The sequence below is a fragment of the Notechis scutatus genome, chromosome 2 (genome assembly GCF_049901735.1).
Source record: "Notechis scutatus isolate UNSWTSFEM ecotype Mainland chromosome 2, rNotScu1.2, whole genome shotgun sequence".
Classification (NCBI taxonomy): Eukaryota; Metazoa; Chordata; class Lepidosauria; order Squamata; family Elapidae; genus Notechis; species Notechis scutatus.
The window spans coordinates 75,439,505-75,457,366 of record NC_142010.1 but is presented as its reverse complement, the minus strand read 5'-3'; the positions used below and the strand labels follow the sequence as shown (position 1 = coordinate 75,457,366).

The 17,862-nt window shown below is 39.5% G+C and overlaps 1 protein-coding gene across 3 annotated transcripts in view; it reads left to right on the top strand.

Moving 5' to 3' along the window:
- The window catches only part of LOC113424338 (proton-coupled amino acid transporter 1-like), a 38,977-nt gene that overhangs the window by 8,826 nt on the left and 12,289 nt on the right, over nucleotides 1-17,862 (top strand). For 2 of the 3 annotated variants that reach the window (XM_026686003.2, XM_087955126.1), the window contains exons 2-7: nucleotides 5,077-5,224; nucleotides 6,257-6,347; nucleotides 9,590-9,678; nucleotides 14,118-14,213; nucleotides 15,530-15,614; nucleotides 17,160-17,378. In XM_026686003.2, coding sequence (XP_026541788.1) covers nucleotides 5,082-5,224; nucleotides 6,257-6,347; nucleotides 9,590-9,678; nucleotides 14,118-14,213; nucleotides 15,530-15,614; nucleotides 17,160-17,378 — 723 coding nt within the window. In that variant the 5' untranslated portion in view covers nucleotides 5,077-5,081. Of the gene's footprint in view, nucleotides 1-4,921; nucleotides 5,225-6,256; nucleotides 6,348-9,589; nucleotides 9,679-14,117; nucleotides 14,214-15,529; nucleotides 15,615-17,159; nucleotides 17,379-17,862 lie in introns of those variants that run through there. The other variant, XM_087955125.1, reaches the window with a different exon arrangement.

The window sequence follows — 17,862 nt, the reverse complement described above, 5'->3', positions numbered from 1 at the left end:
ATAGCTAATTGGCGAAGAATTTCACCAGCAGCTTCCTGATGATCAAACTGCTGTCTAATTGCTTTGGACAGACGCTCAACAAAGTCAGCATAAGGCTCATTGGCATTCTGTCGAATGTTTGAAAAATTTGCTCTAGGTTCTCCAGCTTGGGGTACCTTAAGAAAAGCATGAAAGGCACACTCAGAAACAATAGTTAACATAGCAGGAGGAAGAACAACTTGAGTAGGAATTGTACCAAATGGTCCAGAACAAAATAGCTGCTCAACTGTATATGCTCCTCCCACTCCTAAAGCAGCAGCTTCTTTATCTGAGATTTGCCATCCGAGATTGGAACATTCCTGCAATTACAACTCTACAACAAATAACTCAGGGTAATGAATATATCCAATGCGCCTTCCTCCACCTATTTTCCCCATAACAGCAACCTGTGAGGTGAGTTGGGCTGAGAGTGACTGGCCCAAGGTCACCCAACTGGCTTTCTTAGCTAAGGTAGGATTTGAACTCATGTTCAAATGTCTCTTGTTTTCTAATGGGTGCCTTAACCTCTAGACCAAACTGGTTCTATCTATGACTACAAATCTCAACATTAATACGATCTTGGTAAATAAGGGAGTTGAATAATGTTGCATTTTAGTTCCTTTACTATTTTATCTGTAGTTAAACATATTTGCAAAGACATTTTCAGATTAAATTGCAACTTCTCAAAGCAGCAGAAATGAATGTGCCATTCTCGCCATTTATAATAATGCAACAATTAACTTAAGGACTCCGGTTAGCCTTTAAATGAGCCCACAGTAACTTAGCATAATTTTGTGAAGAAAACCAGTCGGTAATTACTTTTCAGCATATTAAACTGAAAGCTTTTGCAACAGTATCTAGGAAATCGAGATTGATAATAGAAGGGCAACAGAGCAAGTGTGGAATTTTAATATATTCTTGTAGTATTTCAGAATTTTGTGGTTGTGAAAAACATACATGGAGTTTGTAATCTTACAGGCTCAAAGAAACCCTTCAGTGATTCTAAAATTCTTCTGCCTAAAAGGTGGACAATGCATTCATGCAGCTTTGAAACAACTTTTTGTTAGACCCTTAGTGTAATTGCTCTGTAGTTCATAGAAGGATTTTTATCCAAACTACAAGTTGTTGCAGATACCACAGAATAAGTTCATAAAAACATGACTCACAGCAATAACTACTTGGGGTGGGGGGAAGAGAGATAAGAGTGGGCAAATGAATAAGGTACCCTTGCACTGGAAATATGTCCCTTTTGTATTTATTTATTTAGTCAAGCAATTATAAGATAACAGGTATAAGTATAAACATAGTTATGGATACATGAAATGGATACATATAAGAAAAAGAAAAAATAGGACGGGGATGGTAGGCATGTTGGTGCGCTTATGCACGCCCCCTACAGACCTCTTAGGAAAGGGGTGAGGTCAATAGTAGACAGTCTAAGGTTAAAGTTTTGGGATTTGGGGAAGAAACCACAGAGTCAGGTAGAGTATTCCAGACATTGACCACTCTGTTGCTGAAGTCGTATTTCTTGCAATCAAGTTTGGTGCGGTTTACCCTGAGTTTGTATCTGTATCTGTATTATGCTCTCACACACGTGTGTGAAAGGAACTGGAACTTATGATGGCACTACTGATGAAAGTGGTACATCTTGTGGGCGCCTCTGGTGCTACCAGCATCTGAATGTGCATCTAATGAGGTCCAGAGATTAGAGTCTGGTCAGTTGAAGACTGAAAGAACATGGCTGTGAATAAATGTATTTGGCCTAATTATTTGGCCATTATTTCTCCACGAGATTGATTCCTCTTACGCCGTCTGCCAATCTCAGTCTTCATGGTCTCAAATATATTTGAAAATAAGAAAATAATAATTATATAAGAAAATAATTGGAAAAAAAGCTTATAGGCATTGGATATCAATGTGAAACTATTCTTATATCGGAGAACAATAGAGAACAAATAGTACATGATTTTGCCAATCAGCAAACATTATCCTTTAGAGCCAGATTTAACATCTTATCCTCAGTAGGTAAACAATATGAAAAATATCGAGCTTGTAACTTGCTGAACTTGTCCATGTGACTCCTATGCTGTAAAATTCATCCATTCGTGCCAAATAGTTCCTGCTTTAATGACTGTTTATGAAGGCTAATCTATTATCCCTTTTATTACATGTTCCAGGTTGGTTTAACACATTTCATGTTAACTTCCTTTTGACAGGACAAAAAAAAAACCTTGTGACACAGAAAGTTGCAACATTTTGCATAGCAATCATCAATATCTGCTGACAAAATGAACCCAAATTCTGTTGAGTAATAGACTCATTTTGGCTTCTTTAAACAAATTTTATGTTGGTATTTAAATATCATTTTATCTTTTTGGGAATTGGGATGGGGTGATTGGTTGTTTCTCTTTTGTTACTGATCTTTGCTCAAACTGAATACATTTGATGTACATCCTCCCTTTTTGTCTTTATTGTTGGGATTATGGACAAACAAGGGCTGGTCTTTGTAACTGTTCCCAAATTCAAATGTTACAGTGGATCGAGCTTGGCAATATGAAATTACTTCCCTTCAGCCATCTTTTAGTAGAGAGTTTGTCACTTTTGTTTATTGTCCCAAGATATAATGAGATTAAATTATAGAAAATCTGTGTACCTACAGATACTATCTGTTTTTTTATTTGGTGCCATATTTCCAGGGGTTCCTGAAAACTTTGAAAACTTAACTTTGTCTTAGGACTGGGATTGATGTTTATTATTCATTCAGTGGCCCCTAGTTTGTTTTGTTGTTCTTGCTCTCCATTAGATTATTATACAGGTAGTCCTCGATTTACAACCCCAATTGAACCCAAAATTTCTGTTGCTAAGTGAGAAATTTGTTAAGTGACTTTTGCCCCATTTTATGACCTTTCTTGCCACATCTGTTAAGTGAAACACTGCAGTTGTTAAATTAGTAACACGGTTGTTAAGTGAATCTGGTTGTTAAGTGAATCTGGCTTCCCCATTAACTTTGCTTGCAAGACGTTCACAAAAGATGATCACATGACTCTGGGACATGCATGGTTTTGAGAAATTGGTGTTCATGGAAGAAATAACGCACATTTAGTAACTGTTCTTAATTTTCTTAATTACTATTTTTGAAGAACAGTTTATATATAATGCTGCGCCAGGATCTTTCATGTCACGGTTGCTGAACAAAGCAAATGATTCGTTCATAGAACACTTAACATTATATCTGAATGAGGGCTAGCTTCCTGCTATGGTCATTGTAAACCACACGTCATATATAAGTACAAGATGACCTGTTCACTAATACAGCACCCAAATTCTTCTAAGTAGAGTTTTGCAATTTACAGTTCCCTAAAGACAGAATCAACAATTATGTGAAGTGTGACATATGATAAAAAAATATGCTTTGAAAAACTATAAAGTTAAAAAAAAATTAAATCCAAGACAAAAAGTATTTCATTTCTGTCACAGTCAATATTTGGGCTTCTTAGTTCTATTTCCTTGGATAGACAAAAAGCTGATCTGAGTAATAAATCTTCCTTTTGTGCAGATTTTCCTGAGAGAAAGCTTTTTAGCAATAAGGAAATGTATTTTTATTCATCATTTGTATCTCACCTCAATGACTCTGGGCTGCTCACAATAAAAAGAAAAACATATGATACAAAAGCATAAATAAGAACAATGTTAACAAGATTTAAAAGGTAGGGTTACAGTATTAAAAGTTTAAAAGTTAACAAGGTAGAGAGAACACACTCATGAGACCAACCATCCCAGGGTTGTATATCACATTTTGACTTCCATGCCATTTGGCAGACCCTGGTCTTAACATTCTTTCTGAAGGCCAGAAGAGTGGGGGCCGGGGCCTGCCTCACGTCTGGATCCTACAAGTTAAACCAGGGGTGTCCAACCTTGGCAACTTTAAGACTTGTGGACTTCAACTCCCAGAATTCCTCAGCCAGCAAAGCTGGCTGAGGAATTCTGGGAGTTGAAGTCCACAAGTCTTAAAGTTGCCAAGGTTGGACACCCCTGATTTAAACCATGGGATCTGCAACATACTCTCCCTTTCTGAGAATTGGACAATATAATTGACGTTAAGAGTTGGATGAGCTGTTTAACACTGAAAGAATCGAATCAAATAAAAATTGTTGCAATATGATCAAAATTAGTTTGATCTCACTCTGTATCTGAGTCAGGGTCTATGAAAAGAGACGAGTAAAAAAATTTTGTCATAATTTTGGTTGGATAATTCATGGGTTTTTTTCCAAAAAAAATCCTAAAATCTGACACCCACTGTTTTTCATCTAGTTTATTCTTATTCGTTGTGGTCTTTAAGACTTAAGCTACAGCTTCTTATGATTGGCTACTAGCCTGGCCCATATTGTCCAGGAATTATTTATTTATTTATTTATTTTATTTTTGTCAATTGCTTACAAGGTAATAGGTATAAGTAAAAACATAGTTATGAATACATGGATACATATAATAAAAATAAAAATAAAAGAAACAATAGGACAGGGACGGTAGGCACGTTGGTGCACTTATGCACGCCCCCTTCAAAGAGACATCACCTGAACTAGTTGATAGAAAGCTATCTGTCTTGACCTCTTTTCTGAGTACAGAATGTTGGGGAGAATTGGATAGAAAGGCTGCAGTCTGCAAAGTACAAAAATCTGTGACGATATTGTTCAAGGTAGTGGGAGTGGATGAGTGAATTTCAGAGAGGCAGTTTCTTGCGGGGAGAAAATGTGGGTGTTTTGGACTTTGAAAAGGTTATACTTTGACTTCAGTGGTAATTATATTAAAGTGCTGATCTCTGATCCGGAGTTTTCCTTTAAATATGCTCCTGTTGCAAATCTTTGTGTAGGTCAGAAGGTGTGGCACTCTACATATATAATTATATGTGCCAGAAATTGTTCCATTGATAGGAGCAGGATACTTGTGCTACAGCCATGGTCCATCTAGAGAAATTTTGTGTAGTTAAGGCCACAAAGCCCCAGGTGGGAAATGTTGAGTTAGTAAATACTTCGGTTATTAATACTACTCTTCCCACAGTCACAATGTCCTCCAAGAGGTTGTATAATGAAGACTACAATGATTACAGTTCAACAGATGTAACTCCTGATGGCAGTTTTCCAGATGGCTTGAACAATATTTCCAGTCCATCATCCTACCAACGATTTGGAGAAACAAATGGAACAACGTAAGTGGTTTTATTCTTCATTAGAATCAGTCTGCGTCTAAATGCATAGGCAAATTAATTTAACCTTAAGGAAAAAGTGTGCAGGCATCATGTTAGGGCCCATTCTGATTACAGATAAAAAACTAAAGCAGTGTTCATTCACAGATAAACTTACTGGATTTACTGGGGATACAGCATGCAGACTTATATCCCAATTACAAATTACTTCATTATGAATTACTTAACATTTCAGATTTTAAAGTTAATTTTTTCTGGCCTCTGACTGCTTTAGATAACTATGATTTGCTGGCTCCCCCATTTCAAAGATTTGTTTCCATTATTAGTATTTTCCCCAAACTATTCTGAACATGGAAATCTGCTCTTTGCTCATGATGGCACACAGAAATCCCCATAAAGTGACAGGCCATGTTTTCAGTCTTTCTAAAGTATCTGATTTGACATCTCTAATCTGTATCAGTTAAGTGCAAGAAAAGCTAAGACTTTGTAGTCTAAAATGACTTTGCTTCTCGGAGAAATTGTGAGTTTTTGAAACCTTTTTGGTAATTGGATTTGTATCTGTGATTTTACTAGTGTGATATTATTTGAAAGCTTGTCTTGGCATCTTTTTAACAAAAGATTTTGTGTTATCAGTTGAATTACTAGATCTGCTGAAGCTGGACATAGGGTCAAGACTGTGTTAACAGTTGATACAGCAGCTGCTTGCTTTCTGTAAAATAGGTGTTTGGCTGCTGCCATATATGCTGCAATTAACACAACATACTTTTATAGGGCACCCCTCCCACATCTCCAAAGGAAGTGCAATCTTTCAGCTTCAGCTTTCGTTTCTTTTGCCCTAAGCCAGGGATGAAAAATTCCAGAATCACCAAATGTTGCTGAACTTCAACATCTGAGATCCTTTACTTTATATATGCTTCATGGACTTCTAGAGTTGCAGTTCTCCAACAGTAGAAGTTTTACATCTCTAATATTGAAGAAATAGCAATGGGTTCTTTGGAGTACTTAATCTCTCTGTATTGTTTTTTTCCCCTTCAGATGGTACCAAACCTTAATACATCTCTTGAAAGGAAATATTGGTACTGGCCTGTTAGGACTTCCGTTAGCAATCAAAAATGCTGGTATTGTGGTAAGAATTTTTCATTTGGTTGGTTTCAGTTGCTGGGATCACATGGCTATTCTTTGAGAAGAAGACTTGTCTTGCAAGTTTCGTTACATTATTTCTTGCTTATTTAAGCAAGAAATTTGTGTTGTTGGCAGGCAATTTTTGTTCTGAGAAAAAAATGAGGATCTCTTCTGATCGTTCTCTGAGCTATCCTTTCTAAACTAACTGTTACTATTGCAAAGTCTTGCAACATAATTTTTAATAATGGACAATTCGCAAGCTTAATTTTTGGTGGACCTGTATCAAGAGAAGAATAATCAAGATGCTAAAGATAGAGTAAAATATTTTTCCCTCAATTACTGGTACTTTTCCTACTACTGCATCAACTAGGTTTATAGAAATGCTGCTGAATTTGCCACATATCTATATGTGTTTTAAAAACTGCGGAGAAAGTGAGGTAATAAGATAATTAATATTCCCCATAAATGAAAATTTATAATGAGAAATGGCCCCTTACTGCTTTTAAAATAATTACAGCAGCTATGATACATGCTAGAACAGAGAAACATAACATATGTTTGCTTACATTGAAAAAAGAGGACTTCAGACATGTACCTCTGTTCGATTTTCTAGCAATTTGAATAAGAGCCATGGCAAACATCTAAGCTAGAGTATTTTTAGTGTCCTCCTCATCTTGTTCTATTGATAAACCATCTAACATTAGGGAAGTGCATGTTTGTACATCAGATAATATTCATGCAACACAGCCTGAGTAATATATTTACTTTCTGTTCTTTGAAATAATTACCTAGATTATTAAGTGTGTAGGCTGTACTAATGAAAAACATATCCTCAAATATGTGGACATCTTGTACCCTAACATTTTAAACATACTCCATGAACTAAATATGACTCTAATTTGAGCATTTGAACTCTCCCAGCAATTCAAAGTTTTTCAGAAACCTGTCATTAAGGTTTTATAAGCTATAATTCAATTAGGTTATATCAAAATAGTTTTAATGTCATGTGAATGGTATACAAAAGAACTGAATTAGCTACACGGTACTAATTATATTATTTTGACATCCTCAGCACAAGTGAATGTAGGTAACTGAAGAGAGCCAAGGAGATGGTTTTGAAGAAGCAAAGCAGAGACAATGTTTGTGAAAGCATGCTTTAAGGCCAAGAAACAAAGAAAATACACACAAAAAGCCAGACCTCATGTGGAAGAGGACTGATTAGTTCTCTATTAGTCCTCCTTTTGATCCTTAGACTAATGTACAAGAGGGAGAGAGGGGGAAACCTCAGTCAGCTTTCAAGGTTTTGTTATTGTGGCCTATATCAATAAAATTAAGTTCCAGCCAGACTTGTAGAGTCTGTTTCCTGACTTGGCCCACCTCAAAGGACTAACATTAATTTTATCTCCTTTCTCATGCTTTCTCTGTTTCTAAAGCACATTTTTATAATAGTAATAAGGAGACATCAGGATGGCAATAATACAAGCAAAGCTATTATGAAAAGGAGATGACAAAAAAGTGAATGGCTTATGTCAGCATGGAAATAAAGATTCAAAGTGAATTACAGGATCAAGAGGAAGTAGCTAAGAGAGAGGGAAAGCCACATAATCAAATAATATGGAGAATTCTGCTTGAAAGAGGAAGAATTGAAACCAGTGAAACATCTCCTCAGTAAGCTTCTGGAGGAGTGAGTGGATTATTAACATGATAAATAATAGAAAAATTGTTTACGAACCAGAAAATCAAATGAAAACACAAGCATATTTCAGTATAACATAACCTTCTGGCACCTGAAAGACTATGTCTAATTTATATAAATGTTTGGGGGTGCCACTAGTCTTGAACAGATGCACAAAGAGTTATAGTGAATTATGGATGTTTGTAGGTTTATGTATCTGATAGAGTAAATTATAGTTCATTTTACCTGATGCTGTAATCAACCTGTCTTTAAGGAGCTACACGTTTCCTCATTGTCCATTGACTTTTTGGTGCTTTTGTCATATTTATTAAAAATAGGTTTCAGGAAAAAATAAGCTGAAAAAAGAGTTTCAAAGGTACTAACAGAGTATTAATAAAATGAACATACTGAGTGCTAATGGAAACTATGCTGAAGAAACAGTAGAAATATGTTTCATATTTATCTAATTTACATTTTCTAGACTGGCACACAATTGTCTTTTGATAGTTTATATTATGTATTTCCCACAAAAGTATGTGTTAATAAAAACTTAACACAAGAATGCTTTATGTTGAAAAAAAATGATTGTAAAGATATTTGTATTAGTCGAAGTGTATAAAATTTGTATTAAAAAACATTACATTTTCATACATACATTTTATGCAACTTTTTTTAAAAAGGTTAGAAATTGGACAGAGGAAATTAAAAACTGAGAGGAATAAACTTAATTAATTCACCTACCCTTTGCAGGGAATAGAACTATTAAATTAAACACATATCCACAAAAAAATCAATGCATCTTCAGACAGAATTCATACTTTGTGATAAGCCAGACAGGGGTTTGTTTGTTTATAGCTTAATATGCTACAAACAGCTGTCTAAATGTAACTTATTTAGGAAGATATATTTAAAATATCATGGCATAGTGCCATATGCAACCCAGGTAATAGTAAGATATTAGAACTTTCCGTCTTTTCTTTTTGAAGCTTATTGGAGGGTTCTGTTGCTCATTCTGGTATATAGGTATTCACCTATATTGCTGAGGTTTGATATATAGAAATGTTGTTGGTATATAGAAATGTTGTTGGCATGGATGCAAGTAAAAAGATTTAGGGTGAGGAGGTGTTTCTTTCCAGCAATTAGCAATCAATGGAAGGTGGCCCTGACCTTATCAGAAGATAGAGGCCTGGATTTTTAGCTTTTGTTGTTCACATTTTGAGGAATTAACTTATGGCCACAATAATTAGGAAAAAGGGTGATTTACTGTTGAATTTTGGCAGCAAAATATTGGGAGATTGATGAGGCGTAAAAACTTGTAAGAATTACAAATTAATGTAAGTTTGACAATTAACCAAAAAATATATATAAGCACTGTAGTATTTACATGGTAGATGTACCAAAATTCAAATATCAGATTATCAACCTCTGGGTTGTTGTTTTTTCCGTCCCCTCTTTTGAATGATGACTGTTTCAAGACTGGCTGAAAACTCTTCTGTTTTTACTAAAAGCCTGCATTTATCTTTTCAATGGCAACAATGTGTTTTTAATTCTACTCTTCTTTCACTGTTTAGCTGGGTCCCATCTGCTTGCTTGTGATTGGAATCATCGCAGTACATTGCATGGACATCCTCGTTAAATGTGCTCACCACCTGTGCCAGAAGTAAGAGGGAATTATGACAACTGCTATCTCTGGAAGAAAATGATTGTGATTATAAACTAGCTGAAATAACAAACCTAGTTCTTTTGATAAAGCAAAATATACAACAGGGTATAAGAATTAGCTTATATTGAAGGCATGGAAATAATCATGTGGGAGAAGATTACACAGTCCTGTTATGCTTCATTAGTTGTTGGAATGGCTTCAGATTGCACACTCTGTTTTCTCAAAGGCTACTAAAATGAATAAACAAAAAATGATGCTTGAGCCACCTATTTAGAAAATATACAATTCATCTGTTTTCAGATCTATTTCCATCCCTGGGAAAGCATAGAGTTTCCTTGGTAGATAGCATGCAGAAATGAAATAGATTTCTATTAAGAAAACCTAGTGAAGTTTGGTTTAGAAAGCTAAATTGGGCAACCCTTTTGGGGGGTGGGGGTAGGACTTTAAATGATAATTGAATTGCCCAAAAAGTCTCATGCTTTTTAGGATGCTGTTCTTTTCTCTTGAAGCATCCTATGGCGCCAGAATTAGAATGACTCATTTTGGAGAACCTGTAATTAAATAAAGCTCAGTTGACCTTGATATTGAAACACTACAAGCATTCTGTTGGATTACATTGTATCTAAATTATGAATCACTTACCTATAGACCTTAAGTCGCCTGCAACCTCAATATGTGCTATTCTAGAACTCTGCCCAGTTTTCTGAATGATCATTAGATTGCTGGTTTCCAGATTGCCTTCAATAGCTAAAAAGCAGCATTCTGGTCCTTATCAACTCTTCATCAGATTGATCAGCAGACTTAAGGAAAAGTGTGCTTCCAGGTTTGTTTTTTTTCTGTAAGATGGTTGAAAAATTGACTGGATGGCTAATGGCAACAGTATTCCATATTGGTATCTGAGAAGGAAGGAGGAAATCTTAATTGCTTCTTCCTTCTTCCCGGTGACCCAGTTCAGGAGTCCTGGTTATTGCTATTATCAAAGTCATTGGCAAAAGGGTAGGCTAAGCATCTAGAGCAGGGGTGGGCAAACTACGGCCCGCGGGCCACATCCGGCCCATTGGTCTGTCTAATGCGGCCCGCCCCTGAAAAAAATCGCTGCCATTGGTCTGTCCAATCCGGCCCGCCCCTGAAAAAAATTGCTGGGCGTGGCGTATTGCCCTGTGCCGCGTGGCCCCCAAAGCTGCAAAACACTGTGGAGCGATCTAGGGTAGGAAAGAAAAGAAATTTGCAAAGGCCTCAGCTGGGAGTTCAAAATCACCTTTGAGTGCGACCTCTCCGAAGGTGAGTCCCGCCGATCCCCCTTTTTTTCCGGGGCTTCAGGCTTAAACTTTGCAAAGGCAAAGCTTGCAGGCTGGAGCGTCTTCCTGCCGAGGAGCGGGAAGGGTTCCACCCAGCGGGTGGGGCGGGCTGCTTGGAGCCACCTAAAGCTAGGCCGCTGCTGGTGGAGCCTTGCCCTGCCTTGGTGCCCGTTCCCGGCTCGGCGGTCCTGCTCGGCGGCACTTTAAAAGCCTGCTCCCAGCACCCGAGCAACTTCCCAGCAACTTTCTGCTTCGTTTTAACCTCGCGGGCGCGCGCCTGGCCCGAGCCGCGGGCGGAGGGGAAGCCCAGCGGGCGGGCGGGCAGGCGGGCTGCTTGAGGAGGCGACCGGCGGCGCTCCGGGCTTCCCTCCACCATGCGGCTAGGGCGGCGCAGCGCCCGCGAGTTAAACGAAGCAGAAAGTTGCTGGGAAGTTGCTCGGTTTTCCGGGCTTCAGGGCTTTGCAAAGGCAAAGTTTGCAGGCTGGAGCGTCTTCCCGCCGAGGAGCGGGAAGGGTTCCACCCGGCGGACAGGGCGGGCTGCTTGGAGCGGGCTGCTGTGCGGCTCGGGCGGCGCGAGCCCGCGAGTTAAAACGAAGCCGAAAGTTGCTGGGAAGTTGCTCGGATTTCGAGGCTTCCAGGCTTAAACTTTGCTCGGGCGGCACTTTAAAAGCCTGCTCCCAGCACCTGAGCAACTTCCCAGCAACTTTCGGCTTCCTTTTAACTCGCGGGCGCTGCGCCTGGCCCGAGTCGCGTGGCGGAAGGGAAGCCCAGCGGGCGGGTGGGCAGGCTGCTTGGAGGAGGCTCCGGGCTTCCCCTCAGCCAGGCGCGAGCACCCACGAGTTAAAACGAAGCCGAAAGTTGCTGGGAAGTTGCTCAGATTTCCGGGGCTTCCAGGCTTAAACTTTGCTTGGCGGCACTTTAAAGCCTGCTCCCAGCACCCGAGCAACTTCCCAGCAACTTTCGGCTTCCTTTAACTCATGGGTGCTCGCGCCTGGCCCGAGCCGCGTGGCGGAAGGGAAGCCCGGCGGGCGGGTGGGCAGGCTGCTTGGAGGAGGCTCCGGGCTTCCCCTCCGCCAGGCGCGAGCACCTGTGAGTTAAAACGAAGCCGAAAGTTGCTGGGAAGTTGCTCGGGTTTCCGGGCTTCCAGGGCTTTGCAAAGGCAAAGTTTGTAGGCTGGAGCATCTTCCCGCCGAGGAGCAAGAAGGGTTCCGCCCGGCGGGTGGGCGGGCTGCTTAAACTTTGCTCGGGCGGCACTTTAAAAGCCTGCTCCCAGCACCCGAGCAACTTCCCAGCAACTTTCGGCTTCCTTTTAACTCGCGGGTGCTTGCGCCTGGCCCAGAGCCGCGGGCAGAGGGGAAGCCCGCGGGCGGGCTGGCGGACTGCTTGGAGGAGGCTCCGGGCTTCCCTCCACCAGGCACGAGCGCCTGCGAGTTAAAAGGAAGCCGAAAGTTGCTGGGAAGTTGCTTGGGTTTCCAGGGCTTCAGGCTTAAACTTTGCAAAGGCAAAGTTTGCAGGCTGGAGCGCCTTCCCGCCGAGGAGCAGGAAGGATTCACGCCCGCGGGCGGGCGGGCTACTTAAACTTTGCTCGGGCGGCACTTTAAAAGCCTGCTCCCAGCACCCGAGCAACTTCCCAGCAACTTTCAGCTTCCTTTTAACTCACGGGCGCTCGCGCCTGGCCCCGAGCCGCGCGGCAGAGGAAGCCCGTGGGCAGGCAGGCTGCTTGGAGGAGGCGACCGGCGGTGCTCCGGCAGCAGCAACAGGCAGTTTCGCCCGGGCTCCGCTCAGGTGTCCGGCTGGGGCTGTCAGGAGTTGCTACCGCCGGCGCAGCTCCGTGCGGCTCCAGTCCCGCGTTGCCTTGGGAAGGAAAAGGCAAAACCAGGAGCCGCTGAGCCTGAGCCTCCGGTGCCGCTGCTCCGTTGCAAAGCACCGCCGCGGCTCTTCCTTTTGCCTTTCCCTTCCCAAGGCAACGCGGACTGGAGCCGCGGAGTCGTGCCGGCGGTAGCAACTCCTGACTCAGGGGCCTCCGAGGGGAGGGGAAGGAGGAGAAGAGGGGGGAAGTGGGGGGTGATTCCCAAAAATCTTGTGCTGACCCGCCCGTCTGTCAAATTTTAAAAGTCAATGCGGCCCCCGAGCCAAAAAGTTTGCCCACCCCTGATCTAGAGCAATGCAACAATGCCCCAAATCGCTGTTTTGCATCAGAAGCAGTGTGGTAGCAGTTTTTGGGAGTAGAACATTCTATAAAAAACCTTTTATGAAATGCAGCTGACTTCATCACCAAAGTTTATGCCTGTTAATAAAACTTGTTAGCTGGAGAAGGTACTACCAGATTCCTGATTTTTTTTGCCCCATAGACTAATGCATCTCTCTTTTTACAATGTTTGCCTTTGCTCTATTTATGTAATATGGAAGATTCTAATATATGCAGAAGTTTCTACTTCTTTTCTATACAGGTGAAGACTTGTGATATTGATTTTTTTCTCTGCATGAGAGATCTTATTGTCACATGAAACAAAATGAGAAAGATCAATAGTCTAGCAGAGAAGCAGGCAACATTTGAAGTTTCAAGATACAAGATGTGTAGATATACCTATTTGGTGCTCTAAACATTAAACTCCCACACTACATGTATGAGAATATCACAAAAAGAAAATGAGAATTATAGCCACTGCTGTTAAGCATGCATAAATATTTGAAATTTCTCTCTGGGTTTGATTTTCCCCTCATCATTTTCTTTTGTCTTGTGCCATTATTGTGTTTCTTATATTGTTCTTTGTTTTTTTAAATGTTTTAACAATTGTAAACCACCCAGAATCGTGATTTACAATTACAGAGCTTATAGGACACCATATAAACATATTATTGTTATTTTTGTTGATCCTGCACTGCACTGCACTGTTTCTACTTTGTCAGATGTTGCCTGGTTCATTGAAGTCTCAACATGGACGGACTGAGCTGCTGTGATAGAATTAGATATGTATAAGTTTTTTATAGCCCTAAATCAGTGCTGCTGTTTTCTTATATTCCCACTGTCATGATACATAGCAAAACTTTGTTTTTCTCAACAGATGCCTTTTCAGAAAGCAGATTAATCACTTTTCTCCTTACTATTCTAAATATCTCTTTTCTTTTTTTAAATAGGCATCAAAAGCCATTTCTGGAATATGGGGATGCTGTGATGCATGGGCTAGAAGCTAGTCCCTTTTCATGGCTCAGAACTCATTCTATCTGGGGAAGGTACTTATCTTAATTACAGCTGTGTTGTATCATCTATGGCAGGGCTGTCAAACTCAAGGGTGCTAAGATCTGGCTCACGGGGCCACCCTGGAAACAGCAAGGGTGGCCTGTGGTGCCTCTGCCAATGAAAATGGAGCTCAGGTCCTCCCGAGTCTGCTTTTGCTGGCAGAGGGTTGCTGGAGACTGTTGCAGCCAAAAATGGAGCTCGGGAGGGCTGCACGTGGTGCTAGTGAGCTCTATTTTCGCTGGTAGAGGGTTGCAGGAGGTCCTCACAGCCAGAAATGGAGCTTGGGAGCCCGTTTTCACGGGCAGAGTACCAGGGTCACCACAGGTATTGCCGAAATGAGTGATGTTGAGCTGGCCACGCCCACCCTGGCCACGCCCACCCTGGCCCCCGGAGGTCAAACACAACCCTGATGTGGCCCTCAATGAAATAGAGTTTAATATCTCTGATCTATGGTGCTCAATTTAAATTGTCCCTTAAAATGGGCCTAACTTTTTTTTCTATGCTGGTTGTGAATTTTATGAGTTGCATTTGCAGTGTATAGGAAGGATTCAGATCAGGGAAGATTGATTTGGGTCTTTCAAACCAGACAAGATTTCTTTAGGTCAGGTTACTGCCTCCATTAAGGAGTTTGGGATCACTCACTCTATTATATTTGACTAAACTGAACCAACTGTTATATTTCTTGCCAAACATAAACTATGAAGGCCTCAGCTGGGTGAATATACAATTGGCTAAACCATACCAAGCATATTGTTTACAGAATTGAGATCTTGCCGATTGAACATAATAGTGTAGCATCAGACATATACAAAAGCTTACTTGAATTCAAGTAATTATAAAATAATCAAATTTCCATTTTAAATGTTTTGTGGAATTTTACTACTGAATTTTATTACATCGCAATTTTGGCAAGGTTTTTGAGAGCAGGTCTAAACTACTTTGGAAAATTCATTGAGAAAAATAATACTATAGTCGGGGGAAATTATTACTTTGCCAGTAATCCTCACACAGCATGAGTTTGATTTGATTTGATTCATTCTGTCTCTGGTTGCATTATCAGATGTCATTTTGCCAACTTAATTTTTAATTTTCATTAAAACTGAGCACTATATTTTTAACTGGATTTTGTATCTTTAGTTTTAGTTTACTTTATTGTCATTGCACCTTGTACAACGAAATCAAACACCATCTTCAGTGCACTTCATGACCATGACTAGAAATATTTCAGAAGATTGAATTTGATACATCAGGAAGGTTAAATATTCACAACTGTTAATCTTGCCTGCTTACAATATGTCTTGTTTTTTAGGTACCTAGTGGGTTTTTTCTTACTGCTTACTCAGCTGGGATTCTGTTGTGTATATTTTGTGTTCCTTGCTGACAATTTTAGACAGGTAAGAATCAACATAATGAAATGTGTTATAATATCCAAAGCAAGTATCGCTAAAAATTCAAGATCATAAGCATTGTTCTAACTTTACCTTTTTCATGTAGCTGCTTTCATGCTCTCTCATGTAGGTCTTTTCATGTACCTCTTTCATATGTATGGCAAGAGACTCATGGTTGAGTCTCTTGTTATTATAAATTATATGTATCCTGCTGCAATTAGAAAGACTCTGAACTAAGATATTTCCCAGAAGCAAAACAAACATTCCTATACTTGGACCAAGACAAAAGCAGAGCAAGTATGGTATAGTATTAGATTAGGACTGGGAAGATTTAGATTCAAGTACATTGTCTGGTACAAAAGGGTATTTTGTGCCAGGCACCATCTCTCACCCCAACCCCCTTATAAAATGGTTGTTCTGGGGAAAACCGAGAACAAAATTCTGTGTATGCTACTTCTCTTAGAAGAATGGCAACATATACATCCAACCAATAAATTAACTTGTAGAATATTTTCATTAAACTTACAAAAGATGAGGTGCATTTTTCTCAAATTTGTTTTTTCCCTTGTCATCTCAGATGTGCTTCCTTCGTGTCTTGAGAAATCATAAAAGATATGCTGGATTCAGTGGTATTAATCTTTGAGGGAAGCAGAACACAAAAGTGCCACTGTCTTACCCAAGGCTGTGTTTTCTCCTGTGGAATCACTGCTGTCTGAATTTGAAAAAAATATTTTCATTTATTTTGACTGAGTTTCTGATTTCCTGTCAGCCATTTACATGATAAATCATGAGACATAAGTCAACAACTCGATTCCATATTTGAATATACTATAATGAGTTGTATACCCTGGCAAGCACTTCTCATCCTGACCTAGATACCATAAGTTTAATATTTACTAAATGGGGCCAATGTCTCAAGCAGATTTAATAATAAATTTGCACTAAGGCTTAAGCCAAATGGAGTCATTTTATGTGTATAATTTTATGAAGTATTGAAAGTCTGTTCTGATACATCTTTTTTGTTGTTTTTTTAGAGAGGGCAGGTGGTGCCCTCTTACATGGGGGTTTCAGAACCATCTGTTCCTTTTGAACTAATATCTGGGTATGAAATCATGAGTGGTATTCTATGAGAAGTGGGAGTCAAAGCCCATGTTTTCTTAGCATCATTGCATTTGTGTGTGCATTGTGTTGTGCTGCTTACTTATGATCACACCTTTAAAGTACTTGGAATGTACAAACTTTCTTTTGTAAATCCTACTTAATTAGGGCTGGAATTAGAATTTATTTTATTTATTTATCAAATTTCTATACTACCCACCATACTTGTGTGACTCTGGGTGGTTTAGAGAAGTTTTCTCCACCCTTTGACCTCAAGTGTATTGGATTAACTCTCATAATCCTATATCCTGTGTGATGAAGCCTTGTAGGACTTCTAAGCAGTACCAGATTGGCACAATCTGGTTGAGTACAATTTATTATAATCACTTTATCAATCATGTGGAAAGACAGCTGGTTCATAAGCAATTTATTTTTATCTTTATAATTTCTCAGGTAATATCTGCTGCCAATGGTACCACCAATGATTGCGGAGTCAATGAAACTGCTCTGTGGGCTCCAACGATGAGCTCTCAGTTATATATCCTGTCCTTCTTACCATTTGTGATATTGCTCGTCTTCATCCAGAATCTCAAGATTCTTTCCATTTTCTCTATGGTGGCCAATATTCTGATGTTGAGCAGTTTGATAATGATATATCAGTACATTGTCTGGGTATGTATAAAACTGACTCCTTTCAGAATATTCTTAGCACTTGGTGCTGCTGTTTTGTTGGTTTTGCATTAATAATAATAATAATAATAACTATTACTATTATTACTATTATTACTATTATTACTATTATTACTATTATTACTATTATTACTATTATTACTATTATTCCATGGTGAATGAAATATGCTATATATTTATTAAGGATGTCTGTGGTATTGTGTGGAAGAAATATTTTCAAATACAGATATAGTGCCTTTGTGGTTTGTCATTTAAATGTCAACTTAGGGAAAAGGAAAGGCCTGATCATGTTTTAAGTTTTATTTTTAGTTTATTTTAGTTGGACAGTCACGGGGGTGAAATTTGGTTATGACAAAAAACTTTAGAGGAAAAGTTACCCTGAAAAACAATTTGAAAGGACAAAGTAGAGATCTTGCTGGGTGAACAAAGTGGTACATGCAAATGAGTGAATGGCTCTGGGTCAGGA